Source organism: Phyllobates terribilis, unplaced genomic scaffold (genome assembly GCF_046119375.1).
Source record: "Phyllobates terribilis strain yellow unplaced genomic scaffold, ASM4611937v1 Scaffold_10__3_contigs__length_209671492, whole genome shotgun sequence".
In the NCBI taxonomy this organism is placed as follows: Eukaryota; Metazoa; Chordata; class Amphibia; order Anura; family Dendrobatidae; genus Phyllobates; species Phyllobates terribilis.
This window is the reverse complement of record NW_027362770.1, coordinates 178,292,860-178,317,691: the sequence shown is the minus strand read 5'-3', so window position 1 is coordinate 178,317,691 and position 24,832 is coordinate 178,292,860. Positions and strand designations below refer to the sequence as shown.

Below are 24,832 nucleotides of genomic sequence, written 5' to 3'. Positions count from 1 at the left end.
TACTGCTCCTATGTACAAGAATATAACTACTATAATACTGCTCCTATATACAAGAATATAACTACTATAATACTGCTCCTATGTACAAGAATATAACTACTATAATACTGTCCCTATGTACAAGAATATAACTACTATAATACTGCTCCTATGTACAAGAATATAACTATTAAAACACTGCCCCTATGTACAAGAATATAACTACTATAATACTGCTCCTATGTACAAGAATATAACTACTATAATACTGCTCCTATGTACAAGAATATAACTACTATAATACTGCCCCCTATGTACAAGAATATAACTACTATAATACTGCTCCTATGTGCAAGAATATAACTATTATAACACTGCCCCTATGTACAAGAATATAACTACTATAATACTGCTCCTATGTACAAGAATATAACTACTATAATACTGCTCCTATGTACAAGAATATAACTATTATAATACTGCTCCTATATACAAGAATATAACTACTATAATACTGCTCCTATGTACAAGAATATAACTACTATAATACTGCCCCCTATGTACAAGAATATAACTGCTATAATACTGCCCCCTATGTACAAGAATATAACTACTATAATACTGCTCTTATGTACAAGAATATAACTACTATAATACTGCCCCCTATGTACATGAATATATCTACTATAATACTGCTCCTATGTACAAGAATATAACTACTATAATACTGCCCCTATGTACAAGAATAGAACTACTATAATACTGTCCCCTATGTACAAGAATAGAACTACTATAATACTGCTCCTATGTACAAGAATATAACTACTATAATACTGCCTCCTATGTACAAGAATATAACTACTATAATACTGCTCCTATATACGAGAATATAACTACTATAATACTGCTCTTATGTACAAGAATATAACTACTATAATACTGCTCCTATGTACAAGAATATAACTACTATAATACTGCCCCCTATGTACAAGAATATAACTACTATAATACTGCTCCTATGTACAAGAATATAACTACTATAATACTGCCTCCTATGTACAAGAATATAACTACTATAATACTGCTCCTATATACGAGAATATAACTACTATAATACTGCTCCTATGTACAAGAATATAACTACTATAATACTGCTCCTATGTACAAGAATATAACTACTATAATACTGCTCCTATATACAAGAATATAACTACTATAATACTGCTCCTATGTACAAGAATATAACTACTATAATACTGTCCCTATGTACAAGAATATAACTACTATAATACTGCTCCTATGTACAAGAATATAACTATTAAAACACTGCCCCTATGTACAAGAATATAACTACTATAATACTGCTCCTATGTACAAGAATATAACTACTATAATACTGCTCCTATGTACAAGAATATAGCTACTATAATACTGCCCCCTATGTACAAGAATATAACTACTATAATACTGCTCCTATGTGCAAGAATATAACTATTATAACACTGCCCCTATGTACAAGAATATAACTACTATAATACTGCTCCTATGTACAAGAATATAACTACTATAATACTGCTCCTATGTACAAGAATATAACTATTATAATACTGCTCCTATATACAAGAATATAACTACTATAATACTGTCCCTATGTACAAGAATATAACTACTATAATACTGCTCCTATGTACAAGAATATAACTATTATAACACTGCCCCTATGTACAAGAATATAACTACTATAATACTGCTCCTATGTACAAGAATATAACTACTATAATACTGCTCCTATGTACAAGAATATAACTACTATAATACTGCTCCTATATACAAGAATATAACTACTATAATACTGCCTCTATGTACAAGAATATAACTACTATAATACTGCCCCTATGTACAAGAATATAACTACTATAATACTGCCCCTATGTGCAAGAATATAACTACTATAATATTGCCCCCTATGTACAAGAATATAACTACTATAATACTGCTCCTATATACAAGAATATAACTACTATAATACTGCTCCTATATACAAGAATATAACTACTATAATACTGCTCCTATATACAAGAATATAACTACTATAATACTGCTCCTATGTACAAGAATATAACTACTATAATACTGCTCCTATATACAAGAATATAACTACTATAATACTGCTCCTATATACAAGAATATAACTACTATAATACTGCTCCTATATACAAGAATATAACTACTATAATACTGCTCCTATATACAAGAATATAACTACTATAATACTGCTCCTATATACAAGAATATAACTACTATAATACTGCCCCTATGTACAAGAATATAACTACTATAATACTGCTCCTATGTACAAGAATATAACTACTATAATACTGCCCCTATGTACAAGAATATAACTACTATAATACTGCCCCTATGTGCAAGAATATAACTACTATAATACTGCCCCCTATGTACAAGAATATAACTACTATAATACTGCTCCTATATACAAGAATATAACTACTATAATACTGCTCCTATATACAAGAATATAACTACTATAATACTGCTCCTATATACAAGAATATAACTACTATAATACTGCCCCTATGTACAAGAATATAACTACTATAATACTGCCCCCTATGTACAAGAATATAACTACTATAATACTGTCCCCTATGTACAAGAATAGAACTACTATAATACTGCTCCTATGTACAAGAATATAACTACTATAATACTGCCTCCTATGTACAAGAATATAACTACTATAATACTGCTCCTATATACGAGAATATAACTACTATAATACTGCTCCTATGTACAAGAATATAACTACTATAATACTGCTCCTATGTACAAGAATATAACTACTATAATACTGCTCCTATATACAAGAATATAACTACTATAATACTGCTCCTATGTACAAGAATATAACTACTATAATACTGTCCCTATGTACAAGAATATAACTACTATAATACTGCTCCTATGTACAAGAATATAACTATTAAAACACTGCCCCTATGTACAAGAATATAACTACTATAATACTGCTCCTATGTACAAGAATATAACTACTATAATACTGCTCCTATGTACAAGAATATAACTACTATAATACTGCCCCCTATGTACAAGAATATAACTACTATAATACTGCCCCTATGTACAAGAATATAACTACTATAATACTGCTCCTATGTACAAGAATATAACTATTATAATACTGCTCCTATATACAAGAATATAACTACTATAATACTGCTCCTATGTACAAGAATATAACTACTATAATACTGCCCCCTATGTACAAGAATATAACTGCTATAATACTGCCCCCTATGTACAAGAATATAACTACTATAATACTGCTCTTATGTACAAGAATATAACTACTATAATACTGCCCCCTATGTACATGAATATACCTACTATAATACTGCTCCTATGTACAAGAATATAACTACTATAATACTGCCCCTATGTACAAGAATAGAACTACTATAATACTGTCCCCTATGTACAAGAATAGAACTACTATAATACTGCTCCTATGTACAAGAATATAACTACTATAATACTGCCTCCTATGTACAAGAATATAACTACTATAATACTGCTCCTATATACGAGAATATAACTACTATAATACTGCTCTTATGTACAAGAATATAACTACTATAATACTGCTCCTATGTACAAGAATATAACTACTATAATACTGCCCCCTATGTACAAGAATATAACTACTATAATACTGCTCCTATGTACAAGAATATAACTACTATAATACTGCCTCCTATGTACAAGAATATAACTACTATAATACTGCTCCTATATACGAGAATATAACTACTATAATACTGCTCCTATGTACAAGAATATAACTACTATAATACTGCTCCTATGTACAAGAATATAACTACTATAATACTGCTCCTATATACAAGAATATAACTACTATAATACTGCTCCTATGTACAAGAATATAACTACTATAATACTGTCCCTATGTACAAGAATATAACTACTATAATACTGCTCCTATGTACAAGAATATAACTATTAAAACACTGCCCCTATGTACAAGAATATAACTACTATAATACTGCTCCTATGTACAAGAATATAACTACTATAATACTGCTCCTATGTACAAGAATATAGCTACTATAATACTGCCCCCTATGTACAAGAATATAACTACTATAATACTGCTCCTATGTGCAAGAATATAACTATTATAACACTGCCCCTATGTACAAGAATATAACTACTATAATACTGCTCCTATGTACAAGAATATAACTACTATAATACTGCTCCTATGTACAAGAATATAACTATTATAATACTGCTCCTATATACAAGAATATAACTACTATAATACTGTCCCTATGTACAAGAATATAACTACTATAATACTGCTCCTATGTACAAGAATATAACTATTATAACACTGCCCCTATGTACAAGAATATAACTACTATAATACTGCTCCTATGTACAAGAATATAACTACTATAATACTGCTCCTATGTACAAGAATATAACTACTATAATACTGCTCCTATATACAAGAATATAACTACTATAATACTGCCTCTATGTACAAGAATATAACTACTATAATACTGCCCCTATGTACAAGAATATAACTACTATAATACTGCCCCTATGTGCAAGAATATAACTACTATAATACTGCCCCCTATGTACAAGAATATAACTACTATAATACTGCTCCTATATACAAGAATATAACTACTATAATACTGCTCCTATATACAAGAATATAACTACTATAATACTGCTCCTATATACAAGAATATAACTACTATAATACTGCTCCTATGTACAAGAATATAACTACTATAATACTGCTCCTATATACAAGAATATAACTACTATAATACTGCTCCTATATACAAGAATATAACTACTATAATACTGCTCCTATATACAAGAATATAACTACTATAATACTGCTCCTATATACAAGAATATAACTACTATAATACTGCTCCTATATACAAGAATATAACTACTATAATACTGCCCCTATGTACAAGAATATAACTACTATAATACTGCTCCTATGTACAAGAATATAACTACTATAATACTGCCCCTATGTACAAGAATATAACTACTATAATACTGCCCCTATGTGCAAGAATATAACTACTATAATACTGCCCCCTATGTACAAGAATATAACTACTATAATACTGCTCCTATATACAAGAATATAACTACTATAATACTGCTCCTATATACAAGAATATAACTACTATAATACTGCTCCTATATACAAGAATATAACTACTATAATACTGCCCCTATGTACAAGAATATAACTACTATAATACTGCCCCTATGTACAAGAATATAACTACTATAATACTGCCCCTATGTACAAGAATATAACTACTATAATACTGCTCCTATATACAAGAATATAACTACTATAATACTGCTCCTATATACAAGAATATAACTACTATAATACTGCCCCTATGTACAAGAATATAACTACTATAATACTGCTCCTATATACAAGAATATAACTGCTATAATACTGCCCCTATGTACAAGAATATAACTACTATAATACTGCCCCCTATGTACAAGAATATAACTACTATAATACTGCTCCTATATACAAGAATATAACTACTATAATACTGCTCCTATATACAAGAATATAACTACTATAATACTGCCCCTATGTACAAGAATATAACTACTATAATACTGCTCCTATGTACAAGAATATAACTACTATAATACTGCCCCTATGTACAAGAATATAACTACTATAATACTGCTCCTATATACAAGAATATAACTACTATAATACTGCCCCTATGTACAAGAATATAACTACTATAATACTGCTCCTATATACATGAATATAACTGCTATAATACTGCCCCTATGTACAAGAATATAACTACTATAATACTGCCCCCTATGTACAAGAATATAACTACTATAATACTGCCCCCTATGTACAAGAATATAACTACTATAATACTGCTCCTATATACAAGAATATAACTACTATAATACTGCTCCTATGTACAGGAATATATCTGCTATAATACTGCCCCCTATGTACAAGAATATAACTACTATAATACTGCTCCTATGTACAGGAATATATCTGCTATAATACTGCTCCTATGTACAAGAATATAACTACTATAATACTGCTCCTATATACAGGAATATAACTACTATAATACTGCTCCTATGTACAAGAATATAACTACTATAATACTGCCCCTATATACAAGAATATAACTGCTATAATACTGCCCCTATGTACAAGAATATAACTACTATAATACTTCCCCCTATGTACAAGAATATAACTACTATAATACTGCCCCCTATGTACAAGAATATAACTACTATAATACTGCTCCTATATACAAGAATATAACTACTATAATACTGCTCCTATGTACAAGAATATAACTACTATAATACTGCTCCCTATGTACAAGAATATAACTACTATAATACTGCTCCCTATGTACAAGTATATAACTACTATAATACTTCTCCTATATACAAGAATATAACTGCTATAATACTGCCCCTATGTACAAGAATATAACTACTATAATACTGCTCCTATGTACAGGAATATATCTGCTATAATACTGCTCCTATGTACAAGAATATAACTACTATAATACTGCCCCCTATGTACAAGAATATAACTACTATAATACTGCCCCCTATGTACAAGAATATAACTACTATAATACTGCCCCTATGTACAAGAATATAACTACTATAATACTGCCCCCTATGTACAAGAATATAACTACTATAATACTGCCCCCTATGTACAAGAATATAACTACTATAATACTGCTCCTATATACAAGAATATAACTACTATAATACTGCTCCTATGTACAAGAATATAACTACTATAATACTGCTCCTATGTACAGGAATATATCTGCTATAATACTGCCCGTATGTACAAGAATATAACTACTATAATACTGCTCCTATGTACAGGAATATATCTGCTATAATACTGCTCCTATGTACAAGAATATAACTACTATAATACTGCTCCTATGTACAGGAATATATCTGCTATAATACTGCTCCTATGTACAGGAATATAACTACTATAATACTGCCCCCTATGTACAAGAATATAACTACTATAATACTGCCCCCTATGTACAAGAATATAACTACTATAATACTGCCCCTATGTACAAGAATATAACTACTATAATACTGCCCCCTATGTACAAGAATATAACTACTATAATACTGCCCCCTATGTACAAGAATATAACTACTATAATACTGCTCCTATATACAAGAATATAACTACTATAATACTGCTCCTATGTACAGGAATATATCTGCTATAATACTGCTCCTATGTACAAGAATATAACTACTATAATACTGCCCCCTATGTACAAGAATATAACTACTATAATACTGCCCCCTATGTACAAGAATATAACTACTATAATACTGCCCCTATGTACAAGAATATAACTACTATAATACTGCCCCCTATGTACAAGAATATAACTACTATAATACTGCCCCCTATGTACAAGAATATAACTACTATAATACTGCTCCTATATACAAGAATATAACTACTATAATACTGCTCCTATGTACAAGAATATAACTACTATAATACTGCTCCTATGTACAGGAATATATCTGCTATAATACTGCCCCCTATGTACAAGAATATAACTACTATAATACTGCTCCTATGTACAGGAATATATCTGCTATAATACTGCTCCCTATGTACAAGAATATAACTACTATAATACTGCTCCCTGTGTGCAAGAATATAACTACTATAATACTGCTCCTATGTACAGGAATATATCTGCTATAATACTGCCCCCTATGTACAAGAATATAACTACTATAATACTGCTCCTATGTACAGGAATATATCTGCTATAATACTGCTCCTATGTACAGGAATATATCTGCTATAATACTGCTCCTATGTACAAGAATATAACTACTATAATACTGCCCCCTATGTACAAGAATATATCTGCTATAATACTGCCCCCTATGTACAGGAATATATCTGCTATAATACTGCTCCTATGTACAGGAATATATCTGCTATAATACTGCCTCCACTGTATTATTGAGGTTGTTCTGCATATATCGGTCACAGACGACTCACTTGAGGTGCGGATGTGGCGCTGGCTGGGTCTTTGCTGCTGCTCCAGGCGGTGCCTGTTGGTTCTGCGCCTGCCCTTGTGCTGGGGGTCTTGGCTGTTGGGGGGATGTAGATTTGGTGGGGGTCTGGCCTGGAGGGGTTCCACTCGCGGCTCTGGGGAGCTGTGGAGAATTTGGAGACCTCTGAGGCTGCGGTGAGCTCGGCTGGGAAGTCTGGGTGGGTTGCTGTCCCTGCGGTGAAAGCCTTTGCTGTTGAGGGGCTGCTGTCCTGGAAGAGGGGGCACCCTGTGCTGGACGAACTCCACCTTTACAGAAAGACATAATATGTAGAAAATAAATGTAATTTATTCCCATTTTCCCTTTATTCAGTTAGCTTGCAGATGATTGTCCAGCCCGGATTCAAGAGTAGCAAACCCTCAGCTGTGATAAGCGCTGTCGGGGTCCAGAACACCAGAAGTCTATATAAAGGCTTGTTATAGCGCATTACTAACTATGACCAGCAGATGTCACCCATGTACCAGCACATTATTACTGATGGTGGGATAAAGGGGAACTGCAGCAGAGACAGCGCCCCCTTGTGGGGCAGCTCTTTTGTTTTTTTGCAGACCTGTTAAAAGTTTACCTTGTGGGGAAGGTCTTGGCTGAGCTGAAGGTGGAGCGCCCCCTGCTCCTGGTGGTCCCGGCTGGGGCTGCATCTGTGGCTTGACCGCCTGCGGCTGCATCTGTTGCGGCTGGGAGAGAAGAGATGGAGTTTTTCTTGGTCACTGTGGTTTTTCACCTTCTGCGGGGTGCCCCTCACCCACTGGGGTGGCACGAGGCCAGACTGGCACTGAAAATGAGTTATACACACAGTGTCGGGTACCAGGCCTCATGTCTGAGGGGCAATTTCTAGGTTTCTTTAATATACCGCCCCTTTAAGGTAGACTAAAATTGTGGAAACCGTTCTCTGAGATCTCCCTTCAAGGCTGAGATCTGACAATCTCTCCTGATCTCTGTTATCAGGGTGGAATCTGAATATACCTGATTTCTTTGAATCGGGGCTGCCGGAGATTTCATCTGGACGTGCTCCGTCATTTTGGCCACCACCAGATCGGCCACGAGCTGCCGGTCTTCCTCCACGTGTTCCCCGATCAGCGGCATCGAACTGTCCATCACCTGAAGAGCAGAAGATGGAAAAAATGCCAACTTTACTCCTATCAAAAAAAAAAAAAACATGCTTGGAAACAGTGTCAGCAAGTTGCTGTTGACAGATCTCTTATCCTTCGAATGCCTCTAAAGACTGTGAATTGACATCCACACGACCCATAATTAATTTTTATTTATAAAAATAACATAATCTGAGGCTAAAATATCCAAAAAAACTATACTTGGAAACTGTCAGCAAGTTGCTGTTGACAGATCTCTTATCCTTAGAATGTCTGTGTCTCAGAAAACTGTGAAATGACAACTACACGAACCATAACTAATATTTATTCATAAAAATAACTTAATCTGAGACTAAAATATCCAAAAAAACTATACTTGGAAACTGTCAGCAAGTTGCTGTTGACAGATCTCTTATCCTTAGAATGTCTGTGTCTCAGAAAACTGTGAAATGACAACTACACGAACCATAACTAATATTTATTCATAAAAATAACATAATCTGAGACTAAAAATAAAAAAAAGAACATGCTAGAAAACCGTCAGCAAGTTGTCTATGTCTCTGAAAACTGTGAAATGACAACCACATGAACCATAACTAATATTTATTAATAAAAAAATAACATCATCTGAGACAAAAAAAAACAAAAAAAAAACATGCTTGGAAACCATCAGCAAGTTGCTGTTGACAGATCTCTTATCCCTAGAACTTCTCTGAAAACTGAATTGACATCCATACAACCAATAATTAAATTTTATTTAGAAAAATCACATCATCTGAGACTAATAATTAAAAAAAAAAAATGCTTGGAAACCGTCAGCAAGTTGCTGTTGACATCGCTTATCCTTAGAATGTCTCTGAAAACTTTGAATTGACGTTCACATGACCCATATCTAATAGTTAGTTATGAAAATCCGATATTAGCAGCTCCTGCCCTGCTTTTTGATGGTTTCCATGCACACTTTCTTTTTCTATGTAAAAAAAAACAAAGCAAAAACAGTTGTGGCCTATAGAGCTGATACTAATCCAAAGTGAAGCGAAATATGCTACATGCTGACTGTTTCCCTTCATCCTTGTATGATTGTTGGATGTTGTAGTACTTTCTGAAGGTGATCTAGCACTAAAAAAATTGGTCTGTTATAGCAGTTCTGCCCTTGAATAGAGATTATGTGCAGTACCAGACATGGCCACATGGACGAGGGTGGCGCTGTTTTGTGGAAGATAAAGCCCTCTTTTATTATTATTACTAGGAAAAGCGGCAAAATAACAATGCACACGGGAAAGACATGACGATGTGAGCGGCTCATTAACGATGACACCGTGACCCAACATCTACGGGAGCATCTGCTGCAGCCATCAGCATTCCTCCTGCGGAGCATCATACAGCGACCAGAAATAGGGACCGTGTCACCCGCGTCCTCATGTGACACCAGATAAAGGAAAAGTGCTGCATTCAGTGGACTAGAGATGTATCGAACGTATGTGAGCAGGCTATAAAAAGTCATAGAATGAGGGGCAGAGCTAAAAGAACTATAGAATGATGGGCGGAGATATAACAATATAGAATGAGGGGCGGGGCCATTAAAATGTAGAATGGGGGCGGAGCGATAAAAAAAACTACAATGTGGGGCAGGGCCATAAAAACCCTAGAGAGAAGCGTCAAGTTATAAAAAACTATAATGTGGGGCGGGACAATAAAAAATCCTAAAATGAAGGGTGGAGCTATAAAAAACTAGAATGAGGGGTGAGGCTATAAACTACAGAATGAGGGGCGAGGCTATAAACTATAGAATGAGGGGCGAGGCTATAAACTATAGAATGAGGGGCGAGGCTATAAACTATAGAATGAGGGGCGAGGCTATAAACTATAGAATGAGGGGCGAGGCTATAAACTATAGAATGAGGGGCGAGGCTATAAACTATAGAATGAGGGGCGAGGCTATAAACTATAGAATGAGGGGCGAGGCTATAAACTATAGAATGAGGGGCGAGGCTATAAACTATAGAATGAGGGGCAAGGCTATAAACTATAGAATGGGGGGCGAGGCTATAAACTATAGAATGAGGGGCGATACTATAAACTATAGAATGAGGGGCGAGACTATAAACTATAGATTGAGGGGCGAGGCTATAAACTACAGAATGAGGGGCGAGGCTATAAACTATAGAATGAGGGGCGAGGCTATAAACTATAGAATGAGGGGCGATACTATAAACTATAGAATGAGGGGCGAGACTATAAACTATAGATTGAGGGGCGAGGCTATAAACTACAGAATGAGGGGCGAGGCTATAAACTATAGAATTAGGGGCGAGGCTATAAACTATAGAATGGGGGGCGAGGCTATAAACTATAGAATGAGGGGCGATACTATAAACTATAGAATGAGGGGCGAGGCTATAAACTATAGAATGAGGGGCGAGGCTATAAACTATAGAATGAGGGGCGAGACTTTAAACTATAGATTGAGGGGCGAGGCTATAAACTATAGAATGAGGGACGAGGCTATAAACTATAGAATGAGGGACGAGGCTATAAACTATAGAATGAGGGGCGAGGCTATAAACTATAGAATGAGGGGCGAGACTATAAACTATAGAATGAGGGGCCAGGCTATAAACTATAGAATGAGGGGCGAGGCTATAAAACTAGAGAATGAGGGAGGAGGCTATAAACTATAGAATGGGGGACGAGGCTATAAACTATAGAATGAGGGGCGAGGCTATAAACTATAGATTGAGGGGCGAGGCTATAAACTATAGAATGGGGGACGAGGCTATAAACTATAGAATGGGGGACGAGGCTATAAACTATAGAATGAGGGGCGAGGCTATAAACTATAGATTGAGGGGCGAGGCTATAAACTATAGAATGAGGGGCGAGGCTATAAACTAGAGAATGAGGGACGAGGCTATAAACTATAGAATGAGGGGCGAGGCTATAAACTATAGAATGAGGGGTGAGGCTATAAACTATAGAATGAGGGGCGAGGCTATAAACTATAGAATGGGGGGCGAGGCTATAAACTATAGAATGGGGGGCGAGGCTATAAACTATAGAATGAGGGGCGAGGCTATAAACTATAGAATGAGGGGCGAGGCTATAAACTATAGAATGAGGGACGAGGCTATAAACTATAGAATGAGGGGCGAGGCTATAAACTATAGAATGAGGGGCGAGGCTATAAACTATAGAATGAGGGGCGAGGCTATAAACTATAGAATGGGGGACGAGGCTATAAACTAGAGAATGAGGGACGAGGCTATAAACTATAGAATGAGGGGCGAGGCTATAAAACTAGAGAATGAGGGAGGAGGCTATAAACTATAGAATGGGGGACGAGGCTATAAACTATAGAATGAGGGGCGAGGCTATAAACTATAGATTGAGGGGCGAGGCTATAAACTATAGAATGGGGGACGAGACTATAAACTATAGAATGAGGGGCGAGGCTATAAACTATAGATTGAGGGGAGAGGCTATAAACTATAGAATGAGGGGCGAAGCTATAAACTAGAGAATGAGGGACGAGGCTATAAACTATAGAATGAGGGGCGAGGCTATAAACTATAGAATGAGGGGCGAGGCTATAAACTATAGAATGAGGGGCGAGGCTATAAGCTATAGAATGAGGGGCGAGGCTATAAACTATAGAATGGGGGGCGAGGCTATAAACTATAGAATGGGGGCGAGGCTATAAACTATAGAATGAGGGGAGAGGCTATAAACTATAGAATGAGGGGCGAGGCTATAAACTATAGAATGAGGGACGAGGCTATAAACTATAGAATGAGGGGCGAGGCTATAAACTATAGAATGAGGGGCGAGGCTATAAACTATAGAATGAGGGGCGAGGCTATAAACTATAGAATGGGGGGCGAGGCTATAAACTATAGAATGAGGGACGAGGCTATAAACTATAGAATGAGAGGCGAGGCTATAAACTATAGAATGGGGGGCGAGGCTATAAACTATAGAATGAGGGGCGAGGCTATAAACTATAGAATGAGGGGCGAGGCTATAAACTATAGAATGAGGGGCGAGGCTATAAACTATAGAATGAGGGGCGAGGCTATAAACTATAGAATGAGGGACGAGGCTATAAACTAGAGAATGAGGGACGAGGCTATAAACTATAGAATGAGGGGCGAGGCTATAAACTAGAGAATGAGGGAGGAGGCTATAAACTATAGAATGGGGGACGAGGCTATAAACTATAGAATGAGGGGCGAGGCTATAAACTATAGATTGAGGGGCGAGGCTATAAACTATAGAATGGGGGACGAGACTATAAACTATAGAATGAGGGGCGAGGTTATAAACTATAGATTGAGGGGAAAGGCTATAAACTATAGAATGAGGGTCGAGGCTATAAACTATAGAATGAGGGGCGAGGCTATAAACTATAGAATGAGGGGCGAGGCTATAAACTATAGAATGAGGGGCGAGGCTATAAACTATAGAATGAGGGGCGAGGCTATAAGCTATAGAATGAGGGGCGAGGCTATAAACTATAGAATGGGGGGCGAGGCTATAAACTATAGAATGGGGGCGAGGCTATAAACTATAGAATGAGGGGAGAGGCTATAAACTATAGAATGAGGGGCGAGGCTATAAACTATAGAATGAGGGACGAGGCTATAAACTATAGAATGAGGGGCGAGGCTATAAACTATAGAATCAGGGGCGAGGCTATAAACTATAGAATGAGGGGCGAGGCTATAAACTATAGAATGGGGGGCGAGGCTATAAACTATAGAATGAGGGACGAGGCTATAAACTATAGAATGAGAGGCGAGGCTATAAACTATAGAATGGGGGGCGAGGCTATAAACTATAGAATGAGGGGCGAGGCTATAAACTATAGAATGAGGGGTGAGGCTATAAACTATAGAATGAGGGGCGAGGCTATAAACTATAGAATGGGGGGCGAGGCTATAAACTATAGAATGAGGGGCGAGGCTATAAACTATAGAATGGGGGGCGAGGCTATAAACTATAGAATGAGGGACGAGGCTATAAACTATAGAATGAGAGGCGAGGCTATAAACTATAGAATGGGGGGCGAGGCTATAAACTATAGAATGAGGGGCGAGGCTATAAACTATAGAATGAGGGGCGAGGCTATAAACTATAGAATGAGGGGCAAGGCTATAAACTATAGAATGAGGGGCGAGGCTATAAACTATAGAATGAGGGACGAGGCTATAAACTAGAGAATGAGGGACGAGGCTATAAACTATAGAATGAGGGGCGAGGCTATAAAACTAGAGAATGAGGGAGGAGGCTATAAACTATAGAATGGGGGACGAGGCTATAAACTATAGAATGAGGGGCGAGGCTATAAACTATAGATTGAGGGGTGAGGCTATAAACTATAGAATGGGGGACGAGACTATAAACTATAGAATGAGGGGCGAGGCTATAAACTATAGATTGAGGGGAAAGGCTATAAACTATAGAATGAGGGGCGAGGCTATAAACTAGAGAATGAGGGACGAGGCTATAAACTATAGAATGAGGGGCGAGGCTATAAACTATAGAATGAGGGGCGAGGCTATAAACTATAGAATGAGGGGCGAGGCTATAAGCTATAGAATGAGGGGCGAGGCTATAAACTATAGAATGGGGGGCGAGGCTATAAACTACAGAATGGGGGGCGAGGCTATAAACTATAGAATGAGGGGAGAGGCTATAAACTATAGAATGAGGGGCGAGGCTATAAACTATAGAATGAGGGACGAGGCTATAAACTATAGAATGAGGGGCGAGGCTATAAACTATAGAATCAGGGGCGAGGCTATAAACTATAGAATGAGGGGCGAGGCTATAAACTATAGAATGGGGGGCGAGGCTATAAACTATAGAATGAGGGACGAGGCTATAAACTATAGAATGAGAGGCGAGGCTATAAACTATAGAATGGGGGGCGAGGCTATAAACTATAGAATGAGGGGCGAGGCTATAAACTATAGAATGAGGGGTGAGGCTATAAACTATAGAATGAGGGGCGAGGCTATAAACTATAGAATGGGGGGCGAGGCTATAAACTATAGAATGAGGGGCGAGGCTATAAACTATAGAATGGGGGGCGAGGCTATAAACTATAGAATGAGGGGCGAGGCTATAAACTATAGAATGGGGGGCGAGGCTATAAAAAATAGAATGTGAGGAGGGGCCATAAAAAATCCTAGAAAGAAGGGAGGCGCTTTAAAAAACTAGAATGTGGGGCGGCGCCTTAAAAACTACAGAATGAAGGGCAGAGCTATAAAAACTAAAGATTAAGGGGCGGGGCTATAATAATTATAGAATGAGGGGTGGGGCTATAAAACTATAGAATGAGGAGCAGTATTATTTGAAAATTAAATGGTTAGGTGAGATCTATATGGCGGTCTTATATGGGATACAGAAGGCGGTATTATTTGGACGCTTCATTTGATTTAGGCATTATGTGCTGGTAGTGGTTGGGTTACATATCACTATATTGTATTGGCACTATATGGCTATATTACGTGGGTTCTTTAAGGGAGTATTATGTATAGATACTGCATATTGTTTGGGACCAATATGGCGGTATTATGTGGCTGGTGTATGACAGATATTATCTTTGCACTACATTGTGGTCTTATGTGGCCTATTAGAAGGGACACTATTTGGTTCTCCATATAGTTAGGAAACGATATGGCGGTATTATAGGGAAGATAAATGACAGTATTTATTGTGGCACCATTTTGCAGTACGATGTGGGCTATTCCTGGGGTGGTAATTTGGCTCTTCAAGGGTTCTGGAAACTATGTTGTGGTATTGTTTGGATACTGCAAATTGTTTAGAAACTATTTGGCGGCATTATGTGGACTATATATGGCAGTATTATCTCGCTACTATATGCCATTAATATGTCAATTATTTAAAAGTAATATGGTTTGGATACTGCATATTATTAGGTATTATAAGGTTGTATATTACAGTATTATCTAGCACCATATGGCGATACTGGGCACTATATGTTATGTCTCATTCTCCCTATTAATATATGACTATAAGACGGCGTTACTCACCTCAATAATATAATCTTTGTCATCTTTGCTGTGTACGGCTTTCACTGCGCAAATGTCTAAACCGCCAAACATCTCAGCGCAGGAGTCCGCCCATAGCCGGTACCTGAGACGACAATTACACAATATTCACTACATACTTCTACTGGGATGGACTGATGCAAAGCTCCAAATCCTCAGCTGCTCATGCTGCTGCAATGTTGTATTGTATCCGCCAGCAGCCACCACTAGGGGGAGCTCCCTGTATACAGATACATTATAAGATCCTGTCTGCAGTCACCACTAAGGGGAGCTCCCTGTATACAGAGATACATGATAAGATTCTGTCTGCAGCCACCACTAGGGGGAGCTCCCTGTATACAGAGATACATGATAAGATCCTGTCTGCATTCTCCACTAGGGGGAGCTCCCTGTATGCAGAGATACATGATAAGATCCTGTCGGCAGCCACCACTAGGGGGAGCTCCCTGTATACAGAGATACATGATAAGATCCTGTCTGCAGCCACCACTAGGGGGAGCTCCCTGTATACAGAGATACATGATAAGATCCTGTCTGCAGCCACCACTAGGGGGAGCTCCCTGTATACAGATACATGGTAAGATTCTGTCTGCAGCCACCACTAGGGGGAGCTCCCTGTATACAGAGATACATGATAAGATTCTGTCTGCAGCCACCACTAGGGGGAGCTCCCTGTATACACAGATACATGATAAGATCCTGTCTGCAGCCACCACTAGGGGGAGCTCCCTGTATTTAAGTATTTAATCATTTAACTCTTTGTGATAAACCCCTCACCTGTCAGTCATGGCAATCTGCTCCAGCATGGCAGAGCCGGTGTTTGCCTTCCAGTTTCCGGAGATAGACGTGCGCCTTAATTAAAAGAAAACCCATATATATATATTAAAGGAACAGAAAAAAATATATATTTTTGACAACTGATATTGTAACAAGTCTTCAGCTGTGAGAAAGACTTAAGTTTTGGACTAAAGTTTTGGTTTCTATTCACTGACAGCGAGTGTACAAGTAAAGTAAGTGTGGCCCGGCTTTTCCCCAGTAGTGTGGTGGGGTTTCTCGGGTGCGGGGGTCTTCTCTTGGGTTTGTGCACCTGCAGCGAGCTCGGAGTTAACCCTCGCTGGGGCAGAGCTGGTTGCCATTCTCTGCACGCTTCCTATCAGGCAGCCGGGGCTCGCAGCTGACGTTCCCATCATTGCGGCTTTCTTCTCCTATGTTGCGCCGGTGGCTCTTGGCTCGGGGCTCAGACCACGTCCCGGCCTCGCAGACAGCGCGGTATTGTTCCGTGGCCGAGTCCCCCCGGGGTGCGTGTACTGCGCTTCCTGATCTCCCAGAAGGAGCTGTGCCCGCCTGTGATGGCAGCATTGTGTGCCCGCTGCGCCCGCATCATGTGGGGTCATCCGGCTGCAGCCATTAATCATACGAGTCAGCGGAGCGCAGGCGGATGATGAGAGTGATAGTGAGAATAACACCCTGCACTCGTGTGTCACCACACACCATATACAGGAGACCCTCCATCATCGGAGGCCCCGGGGGGCCGGGACATTTTGTGGGATCCTCTCTATGTAAGTCATATAATTTATTAGGGCTAAACAAGGAACAAAAAAATACTACACAGTGTTTTATGGGTGCAGAATATACTCCAGAGCTGCATTCATAATTCTGCAGTATTTCTTTCTTGTTCAGGTGAATGTATTCAGAGTAATACAATCTTTACACCAAACTCCGTACAGTCATCTGTAACTGCCCCTGTATAATACAAGCTCATCTAAACTGTAAGGGCTGTGCCAGCAGAATAGTGAGTGCAGCTCTGGAGTATAATACAGGATGTCACTCAGGATCAGTGATGTAATGTATGTACACAGTGACTGCACCAGCAGAATAGTGAGTGCAGCTCTGGAGTATAATACAGGATGTAACTCAGGATCAGTAATGTAATGTATGTACACAGTGACTGCACCAGCAGAATAGTGAGTGCAGCTCTGGAGGATAATACAGGATGTAACTCAGGATCAGTAATGTAATGTATGTACACAGTGACTCCACCAGCAGAATAGTGAGTGCAGCTCTGGAGTATAATACAGGATGTAGCTCAGGATCAGTAATGTAATGTATGTACACAGTGACTGCACCAGCAGAATAGTGAGTGCAGCTCTGGAGTATAATACAGGATGTAGCTCAGGATCAGTAATGTAATGTATGTACACAGTGACTGCACCATCAGAATAGTGAGTGCAGCTCTGGAGTATAATACAGGATGTAGCTCAGGATCAGTAATGTAATGTATGTACACAGTGACTGCACCAGCAGAATAGTGAGTGCAGCTCTGGAGTATAATACAGGATGTAGCTCAGGATCAGTAATGTAATGTATGTACACAGTGACTCCACCAGCAGAATAGTGAGTGCAGCTCTGGAGTATAATACAGGATGTAGCTCAGGATCAGTAATGTAATGTATGTACACAGTGACTGCACCATCAGAATAGTGAGTGCAGCTCTGGAGTATATTACAGGAGGTAACTCAGGATCAGTAATGTAATGTATGTACACAGTGACTGCACCAGCAGAATAGTGAGTGCAGCTCTGGAGTATAATACAGGATGTAACTCAGGATCAGTAATGTAATGTATGTACACAGTGACTGTACCAGCAGAATAGTGAGTGCAGCTCTGGAGTATAATACAGGATGTAGCTCAGGATCAGTAATGTAATGTATGCACACAGTGACTGCACCAGCAGAATAGTGAATGCAGCTCTGGAGTATAATACAGGATGTAACTCAGGATCAGTAATGTAATGTATGTACACAGTGACTGCACCAGCAGAATAGTGAGTGCAGCTCTGGAGTATATTACAGGAGGTAACTCAGGATCAGTAATGTAATGTATGTACACAGTGACTGCACCAGCAGAATAGTGAGTGCAGCTCTGGAGTATAATACAGGATGTAACTCAGGATCAGTAATGTAATGTATGTACACAGTGACTGTACCAGCAGAATAGTGAGTGCAGCTCTGGAGTATAATACAGGATGTAGCTCAGGATCAGTAATGTAATGTATGCACACAGTGACTGCACCAGCAGAATAGTGAATGCAGCTCTGGAGTATAATACAGGATGTAACTCAGGATCAGTAATGTAATGTATGTACACAGTGACTGCACCAGCAGAATAGTGAATGCAGCTCTGGAGTATAATACAGGATGTAACTCAGGATCAGTAATGTATGTACACAGTGACTGCACCAGCAGAATAGTGAGTGCAGCTCTGGAGTATAATACAGGATGTAACTCCGGATCAGTAATGTAATGTATGTACAAAGGGACTGCACCAGCAGAATAGTGAGTGCAGCTCTGGAGTATAATACAGGAGGTAACTCAGGATCAGTAATGTAATGTATGTACACAGTGACTGCACCAGCAGAATAGTGAGTGCAGCTCTGGAGGATAATACAGGATGTAACTCAGGATCAGTAATGTAATGTATGTACACAGTGACTCCACCAGCAGAATAGTGAGTGCAGCTCTGGAGTATAATACAGGATGTAGCTCAGGATCAGTAATGTAATGTATGTACACAGTGACTGCACCATCAGAATAGTGAGTGCAGCTCTGGAGTATAATACAGGATGTAACTCAGGATCAGTAATGTAATGTATGTACACAGTGACTGCACCAGCAGAATAGTGAGCGCAGCTCTGGAGTATAATACAGGATGTAACTCAGGATCAGTAATGTAATGTATGTACACAGTGACTGCACCAGCAGAATAGTGAGTGCAGCTCTGGAGTATAATACAGGATGTAACTCAGGATCAGTAATGTAATGTATGTACACAGTGACTGCACCAGCAGAATAGTGAGCGCAGCTCTGGAGTATAATACAGGATGTAACTCAGGATCAGTAATGTAATGTATGTACACAGTGACTGCACCAGTAGAATAGTGAGTGCAGCTCTGCGGTATAATACAGGATGTAACTCAGGATCAGTAATGTAATGTATGTACACAGTGACTGCACCAGTAGAATAGTGAGTGCAGCTCTGCGGTATAATACAGGATGTAACTCAGGATCAGTAATGTAATGTATGTACACAGTGACTGCACCAGCAGAATAGTGAGTGCAGCTCTGGAGTATAATACAGGATGTAACTCAGGATCAGTAATGTAATGTATGTACACAGTGACTGTACCAGCAGAATAGTGAGTGCAGCTCTGGAGTATAATACAGGATGTAACTCAGGATCAGTAATGTAATGTATGTACACAGTGACTGCACCTGCAGAATAGTGAGTGCAGCTCTGGAGTATAATACAGGAGGTAACTCAGGATCAGTAATGTAATGTATGTACACAGTGACTGCACCTGCAGAATAGTGAGTGCAGCTCTGGAGTATAATACAGGATGTAACTCAGGATCAGTAATGTAATGTATGTACACAGTGACTGTACCAGCAGAATAGTGAGTGCAGCTCTGGAGTATAATACAGGATGTAACTCAGGATCAGTAATGTAATGTATGTACACAGTGACTGCACCTGCAGAATAGTGAGTGCAGCTCTGGAGTATAATACAGGAGGTAACTCAGGATCAGTAATGTAATGTATGTACACAGTGACTGCACCTGCAGAATAGTGAGTGCAGCTCTGGAGTATAATACAGGAGGTAACTCAGGATCAGTAATGTAATGTATGTACACAGTGACTGCACCAGCAGAATAGTGAGTGCAGCTCTGGAGTATAATACAGGATGTAACTCAGGATCAGTAATGTAATGTATGCACACAGTGACTGCACCAGCAGAATAGTGAGTGCAGCTCTGGAGTATAATACAGGATGTAACTCAGGATCAGTAATGTAATGTATGTACACAGTGACTGTACCAGCAGAATAGTGAGTGCAGCTCTGGAGTATAATACAGGATGTAACTCAGGATCAGTAATGTAATGTATGTACACAGTGACTGCACCAGCAGAATAGTGAGCGCAGCTCTGGAGTATAATACAGGATGTAACTCAGGATCAGTAATGTAATGTATGTACACAGTGACTGCACCAGTAGAATAGTGAGTGCAGCTCTGCGGTATAATACAGGATGTAACTCAGGATCAGTAATGTAATGTATGTACACAGTGACTGCACCAGTAGAATAGTGAGTGCAGCTCTGCGGTATAATACAGGATGTAACTCAGGATCAGTAATGTAATGTATGTACACAGTGACTGCACCAGCAGAATAGTGAGTGCAGCTCTGGAGTATAATACAGGATGTAACTCAGGATCAGTAATGTAATGTATGTACACAGTGACTGCACCTGCAGAATAGTGAGTGCAGCTCTGGAGTATAATACAGGATGTAACTCAGGATCAGTAATGTAATGTATGTACACAGTGACTGTACCAGCAGAATAGTGAGTGCAGCTCTGGAGTATAATACAGGATGTAACTCAGGATCAGTAATGTAATGTATGTACACAGTGACTGCACCTGCAGAATAGTGAGTGCAGCTCTGGAGTATAATACAGGAGGTAACTCAGGATCAGTAATGTAATGTATGTACACAGTGACTGCACCTGCAGAATAGTGAGTGCAGCTCTGGAGTATAATACAGGAGGTAACTCAGGATCAGTAATGTAATGTATGCACACAGTGACTGCACCAGCAGAATAGTGAGTGCAGCTCTGGAGTATAATACAGGATGTAACTCAGGATCAGTAATGTAATGTATGCACACAGTGACTGTACCAGCAGAATAGTGAGTGCAGCTCTGGAGTATAATACAGGATGTAACTCAGGATCAGTAATGTAATGTATGCACACAGTGACTGCACCAGCAGAATAGTGAGTGCAGCTCTGGAGTATAATACAGGATGTAACTCAGGATCAGTAATGTAATGTATGTACACAGTGACTGCACCTGCAGAATAGTGAGTGCAGCTCTGGAGTATAATACAGGAGGTAACTCAGGATCAGTAATGTAATGTATGTACACAGTGACTGCACCAGCAGAATAGTGAGTGCAGCTCTGGAGGATAATACAGGATGTAACTCAGGATCAGTAATGTAATGTATGTACACAGTGACTCCACCAGCAGAATAGTGAGTGCAGCTCTGGAGTATAATACAGGATGTAGCTCAGGATCAGTAATGTAATGTATGTACACAGTGACTGCACCATCAGAATAGTGAGTGCAGCTCTGGAGTATATTACAGGAGGTAACTCAGGATCAGTAATGTAATGTATGTACACAGTGACTGCACCAGCAGAATAGTGAGTGCAGCTCTGGAGTATAATACAGGATGTAACTCAGGATCAGTAATGTAATGTATGTACACAGTGACTGCACCAGTAGAATAGTGAGTGCAGCTCTGCGGTATAATACAGGATGTAACTCAGGATCAGTAATGTAATGTATGTACACAGTGACTGCACCAGCAGAATAGTGAGTGCAGCTCTGGAGTATAATACAGGATGTAACTCAGGATCAGTAATGTAATGTATGTACACAGTGACTGCACCTGCAGAATAGTGAGTGCAGCTCTGGAGTATAATACAGGATGTAACTCAGGATCAGTAATGTAATGTATGTACACAGTGACTGCACCAGCAGAATAGTGAGTGCAGCTCTGCGGTATAATACAGGATGTAACTCAGGATCAGTAATGTAATATATGTACACAGTGACTGCACCAGCAGAATAGTGAGTGCAGCTCTGGAGTATAATACAGGATGTAACTCAGGATCAGTAATGTAATGTATGTACACAGTGACTGCACCTGCAGAATAGTGAGTGCAGCTCTGGAGTATAATACAGGATGTAACTCAGGATCAGTAATGTAATGTATGTACACAGTGACTGTACCAGCAGAATAGTGAGTGCAGCTCTGGAGTATAATACAGGATGTAACTCAGGATCAGTAATGTAATGTATGTACACAGTGACTGCACCTGCAGAATAGTGAGTGCAGCTCTGGAGTATAATACAGGAGGTAACTCAGGATCAGTAATGTAATGTATGTACACAGTGACTGCACCTGCAGAATAGTGAGTGCAGCTCTGGAGTATAATACAGGAGGTAACTCAGGATCAGTAATGTAATGTATGCACACAGTGACTGCACCAGCAGAATAGTGAGTGCAGCTCTGGAGTATAATACAGGATGTAACTCAGGATCAGTAATGTAATGTATGCACACAGTGACTGCACCAGCAGAATAGTGAGTGCAGCTCTGGAGTATAATACAGGATGTAACTCAGGATCAGTAATGTAATGTATGTACACAGTGACTGTACCAGCAGAATAGTGAGTGCAGCTCTGGAGTATAATACAGGATGTAACTCAGGATCAGTAATGTAATGTATGCACACAGTGACTGCACCAGCAGAATAGTGAGTGCAGCTCTGGAGTATAATACAGGATGTAACTCAGGATCAGTAATGTAATGTATGTACACAGTGACTGCACCTGCAGAATAGTGAGTGCAGCTCTGGAGTATAATACAGGAGGTAACTCAGGATCAGTAATGTAATGTATGTACACAGTGACTGCACCAGCAGAATAGTGAGTGCAGCTCTGGAGGATAATACAGGATGTAACTCAGGATCAGTAATGTAATGTATGTACACAGTGACTCCACCAGCAGAATAGTGAGTGCAGCTCTGGAGTATAATACAGGATGTAGCTCAGGATCAGTAATGTAATGTATGTACACAGTGACTGCACCATCAGAATAGTGAGTGCAGCTCTGGAGTATATTACAGGAGGTAACTCAGGATCAGTAATGTAATGTATGTACACAGTGACTGCACCAGCAGAATAGTGAGTGCAGCTCTGGAGTATAATACAGGATGTAACTCAGGATCAGTAATGTAATGTATGTACACAGTGACTGCACCAGTAGAATAGTGAGTGCAGCTCTGCGGTATAATACAGGATGTAACTCAGGATCAGTAATGTAATGTATGTACACAGTGACTGCACCAGCAGAATAGTGAGTGCAGCTCTGGAGTATAATACAGGATGTAACTCAGGATCAGTAATGTAATGTATGTACACAGTGACTGCACCTGCAGAATAGTGAGTGCAGCTCTGGAGTATAATACAGGATGTAACTCAGGATCAGTAATGTAATGTATGTACACAGTGACTGCACCAGCAGAATAGTGAGTGCAGCTCTGCGGTATAATACAGGATGTAACTCAGGATCAGTAATGTAATATATGTACACAGTGACTGCACCAGCAGAATAGTGAGTGCAGTTCTGGAGTATAATACAGGAGGTAACTCAGGATCAGTAATGTAATGTATGTACACAGTGACTGCACCAGCAGAATAGTGAGTGCAGCTCTGGAGTACAATACAGGATGTAACTCAGGATCAGTAATGTAATGTATGTACACAGTGACTGCACCAGCAGAATAGTGAGTGCAGCT

General features: G+C 39.0%; 1 protein-coding gene across 1 annotated transcript in view; it reads right to left on the bottom strand.

Moving 5' to 3' along the window:
- SYN3 (synapsin III) overlaps positions 1–24,832 on the bottom strand; it is a 329,959-nt gene that overhangs the window by 7,241 nt on the left and 297,886 nt on the right. The window contains exons 9-13 of the mRNA XM_073650221.1: positions 17,189–17,263; positions 16,394–16,496; positions 9,211–9,345; positions 8,813–8,921; positions 8,195–8,495 (exon numbers count right to left, since the gene is read on the bottom strand). Coding sequence (XP_073506322.1) covers positions 8,195–8,495; positions 8,813–8,921; positions 9,211–9,345; positions 16,394–16,496; positions 17,189–17,263 — 723 coding nt within the window. The remainder of the gene's footprint in view (positions 1–8,194; positions 8,496–8,812; positions 8,922–9,210; positions 9,346–16,393; positions 16,497–17,188; positions 17,264–24,832) is intronic.